Source organism: Elephas maximus, chromosome 7 (assembly GCF_024166365.1).
Source record: "Elephas maximus indicus isolate mEleMax1 chromosome 7, mEleMax1 primary haplotype, whole genome shotgun sequence".
Classification (NCBI taxonomy): Eukaryota; Metazoa; Chordata; class Mammalia; order Proboscidea; family Elephantidae; genus Elephas; species Elephas maximus.
The window spans coordinates 133,477,456-133,481,137 of NC_064825.1; the positions used below are offsets into that span (position 1 = coordinate 133,477,456).

Consider the following 3,682-nt stretch of genomic DNA (forward strand, 5'->3'; position numbering starts at 1 on the left):
GGCGGCAGGACAGCAATGCCCCAGTGGCATGGACGTCGGCTCTCACCCTCTCCCATCCCATCCAAGAAGGATGAAGGGGTGGCTGGGGCAAGGCTGATGCTGCAGGGAAGACTGGCTTCAGGGCTCAGAAGGAGGCATGCAAAAATGATGCTCACCACCAGAGAAGATTCCTACAAATACACTTTCTCCCACCCATGTTTCTGTTCATCCATCCGCCTATCCACCCAACCATCCCTCCACCCACTCATCCATCATCCACACACCCAACCATCCATTCACCTAGCCATCCCTCCATCAATTCACCCATCCTACCATCCATCCATCCGTCCATCAGTCCATCCACCCACCCATCCACCTACTCATCCATTCATCCAGCAGTCCATCCATCAGTCCATCCACCCAACCATGCATTCATCCATTCATCCTTCATCCATCCACCCACCCACTCGTCCATCCATCCATCCACCCACTTATCCATCCATCCCTCCAACCATCCACCCACCCAATCCATCTGTCCCTCCAACTACTGATCCATGCATCCATCCATCTATCCAACCAACCACCCATCCATTCATCCATCAATCCATCTGTCCATTTGTCCATCCATCTACCCACCCACTCATCCATCCATTCACTGAACCATCCATCCATTCATCCTTCATCCACCTACCCATCCATCCGCACATCCATCCATCCATCCGCACATCCATCCATCCATCCCTCCAACTACCCACCCACCCAATCCATCTGTCCCTCCAACCACCGACCCATCCATCCATCCATCCATCCAACCAACCACTCATCCACCTACTCATCCATTCATCCATCAATTCTTCTGTCCGTTTGTCCATCTACCCACCCACCCATCCATCCATTCATCCTCCATTCGTCCACGCATCCGGTATCTACTAGGCACACTCTGTTAGGCCAAGCATTGCGCTGGACCCTGGGGAACATATCAGTCATGGCCCTGTCTTTGAGCCCAGTTCAGCAGGAGGATGGCTGACTGCAGCAGAGCCATGGCAGGTCGCTATGCTCTAGGGGAGGTGTGAGAAGTCCAGGCGGGAGCTGTCTGCCATAGGGGAGGTGTGAGAGGTCCAGGTGGGCAGCCACGTGCCATAGGGGAGCTATGAGAGGTCCAGGCAGGCAGCCATGTCCCATAGGGGAGGTGTGAGAGGTCCAGGTGGGAGCCGTCTGCCATAGGGGAGGTGTGAGAGGTCCAGGTGGGCAGCCACGTGCCATAGGGGAGGTATGAGAGGTCCAGGCAGGCAGCCATGTGCCATAGGGGAGGTGTGAGAGGTCCAGGCGGGATCCGTCTGCCATAGGGGAGGTGTGAGAGGTCCAGGCAGGCAGCCATGTGCCATAGGGGAGGTGTGAGAGGTCCAGGCGGGCAGCCATCTGCCATAGGGGAGGTGTGAGAGGTCCAGGTGGGCAGCCATCTGCCATAGAGGAGGTGTGAGAGGTCCAGGTGGGATCCGTCTGCCATAGGGGAGGTGTGAGAGGTCCAGGTGGGAGCCGTCTGCCATAGGGGAGGTGTGAGAGGTCCGGGGGGAGCCGTCTTCCATAGGGGAGGTGTGAGAGGTCCAGGCGGGCAGCCATCTGCCATAGGGGAGGTGTGAGAGGTCCAGGCGGGATCCGTCTGCCATAGGGGAGGTGTGAGAGGTCCGGGGGGAGCCGTCTTCCATAGGGGAGGTGTGAGAGGTCCAGGCGGGCAGCCATCTGCCATAGGGGAGGTGTGAGAGGTCCAGGTGGGAGCCGTCTGCCACAGGGGAGGTGTGAGAGGTCCAGGTGGGAGCCGTCTGCCACAGGGGAGGTGTGAGAGGTCCAGGTGGGAGCCGTCTGCCACAGGGGAGGTGTGAGAGGTCCAGGCGGGCAGCCATCTGCCATAGGGGAGGTGTGAGAGGTCCAGGTGGGCAGCCATCTGCCACAGAGGAGGTGTGAGAGGTCCAGGTGGGATCCGTCTGCCATAGGGGAGGTGTGAGAGGTCCAGGCGGGCAGCCATATGCCACAGGGGAGGTGTGAGAGGTCCAGGTGGGCAGCCATCTGCCATAGAGGAGGTGTGAGAGGTCCAGGTGGGATCCGTCTGCCATAGGGGAGGTGTGAGAGGTCCGGGGGGAGCCGTCTTCCATAGGGGAGGTGTGAGAGGTCCAGGCGGGCAGCCATCTGCCATAGGGGAGGTGTGAGAGGTCCAGGTGGGCAGCCATCTGCCATAGAGGAGGTGTGAGAGGTCCAGGTGGGATCCGTCTGCCATAGGGGAGGTGTGAGAGGTCCGGGGGGAGCCGTCTTCCATAGGGGAGGTGTGAGAGGTCCAGGCGGGCAGCCATGTCCCATAGGGGAGGTGTGAGAGGTCCAGGTGGGCAGCCATCTGCCATAGGGGAGGTGTGAGAGGTCCAGGCGGGATCCGTCTTCCATAGGGGAGGTGTGAGAGGTCCAGGCGGGCAGCCATCTGCCATAGGGGAGGTGTGAGAGGTCCAGGCGGGATCCGTCTGCCATAGGGGAGGTGTGAGAGGTCCAGGCGGGATCCGTCTGCCATAGGGGAGGTGTGAGAGGTCCAGGCGGGATCCGTCTGCCATAGGGGAGGTGTGAGAGGTCCAGGTGGGCAGCCAGGTGCCATAGGGGAGGTGTGAGAGGCCCAGGTGGGCGGCCATCTGCCATAGGGGAGGTGTGAGAGGTCCAGGTGGGAGCCATCTGCCATAGGGGAGGTGTGAGAGGTCCAGGCGGCAGCCATGTGCCATAGGGGAGGTGTGAGAGGTCCAGGTGGGTAGCCATGTGCCATAGGGGAGGTGTGAGAGGTCCAGGCGGGCAGCCATCTGTCAGCAGGGAGTAGGGTCCAGGCACTCAGGGGGTTGGGGAGCCAGAGAAGAACGGCAGAGGGACCTCAGGCCTTGGTTACCCAGGGGAGGACAGAGGTACTGGCTGGGGACCCAAGGTAGGGAACCTCTGTCTCAGGAAGGGGAAGCAGCTCACCGAGGTAGGCTGGGGTGGGTGCTGGGCCTGAAGCCGACCAGCTCCACAGCCTTCCTGGCTCTGCAGAAGCCAAAGCCAACACTACTTCCAGGCTCAGGTGGACACGCCCAGCACTGCGTCCAGACGGCCTCCCCGAGCCCTGGATCCGCCAGTCCTGCTGTCGTACCCTGGCCTGAAGCCACCATGTCTGCTGGAAAGCACTGACCTAGGAGGTCCGAAACCTCCCCGTGGCCGGGACCGGGAGCTCCCCAAGTTGGTGGCCAGGCCAGTTGCAAACGGCAGGGAGCAGCTGGCTCGTCATGTGTCTTCTTTTTTGTTAAAGTTCAAGTCTGTCGGACAGCACTGAGCATGAGGCTGGGTCTAAAATAAACCCAGAGCTGCGTCAGTGTGTGGGCTGGCTCTGCGGGTGGAGGCCGGCTCGGCGGCGGTGGGCGGGGGCCGGGTCGGGGGGTGCTGAGCTGTCCTTGTGGGGCCGAGCCATCACCTCCTGGGGGCCCCAGGGCAGAGAAGCGGCCCTTTGCTCTGCGGGGCGCAAGGACCCACTGCCCAGGGCCACTTCGCACTCTCAGCCCCCATGGGACCCCTGGTGCCCCTCTGGATGGTTTGGGTCGGGCGGCCCAGTTTCACCTCCTACTTCTTGTGTCAGGGAGTCACAGGCCAGACAGAGTAAGAAGGTCCCCCACTTTTCCCTCCCAGTATTAATAAAATGTTTCAT

The 3,682-nt window shown here is 61.0% G+C and overlaps 1 protein-coding gene across 11 annotated transcripts; it reads right to left on the reverse strand.

Moving 5' to 3' along the window:
- Window positions 1-903: 903 nt before the first annotated feature.
- Window positions 904-3,332, reverse strand: LOC126081168 (proline-rich protein 36-like). Of its 11 annotated transcripts, XM_049892772.1 has the most exons (6): window positions 2,784-3,332; window positions 2,420-2,742; window positions 2,017-2,297; window positions 1,774-1,894; window positions 1,534-1,613; window positions 904-1,493 (listed from the first exon to the last, which is right to left on the reverse strand). In XM_049892772.1, exons 2-6 carry the CDS (start codon window positions 2,726-2,728, stop codon window positions 1,031-1,033), a joined length of 1,254 nt encoding a protein of 417 aa, XP_049748729.1. In that variant the 5' UTR covers window positions 2,729-2,742; window positions 2,784-3,332; the 3' UTR covers window positions 904-1,030. The 11 variants fall into 11 exon arrangements, with proteins under 11 accessions (XP_049748729.1, XP_049748728.1, XP_049748731.1 ...); XM_049892771.1 differs by having other exon boundaries at window positions 1,534-1,894; window positions 2,017-2,177; window positions 2,501-2,742; XM_049892774.1 differs by lacking the exon at window positions 1,774-1,894.
- Window positions 3,333-3,682: the final 350 nt, after the last annotated feature.

Excerpts from the sequence above, each read along its gene's own strand:
- LOC126081168 (XM_049892763.1), bottom strand. The coding sequence starts at position 2,810 with ATGGCTGCCCGCCTGGACCTCTCACAC. Across the intron at positions 2,743-2,783 it reads CCCGCCTGGACCTCTCACAC|CTCCCCTATGGCACATGGCT; the intron begins CTCCCCTATGGC and ends GACCTCTCACAC. Across the intron at positions 1,895-2,016 it reads CCCACCTGGACCTCTCACAC|CTCCCCTATGGCAGATGGCT; the intron begins CTCCCCTGTGGC and ends GACCTCTCACAC.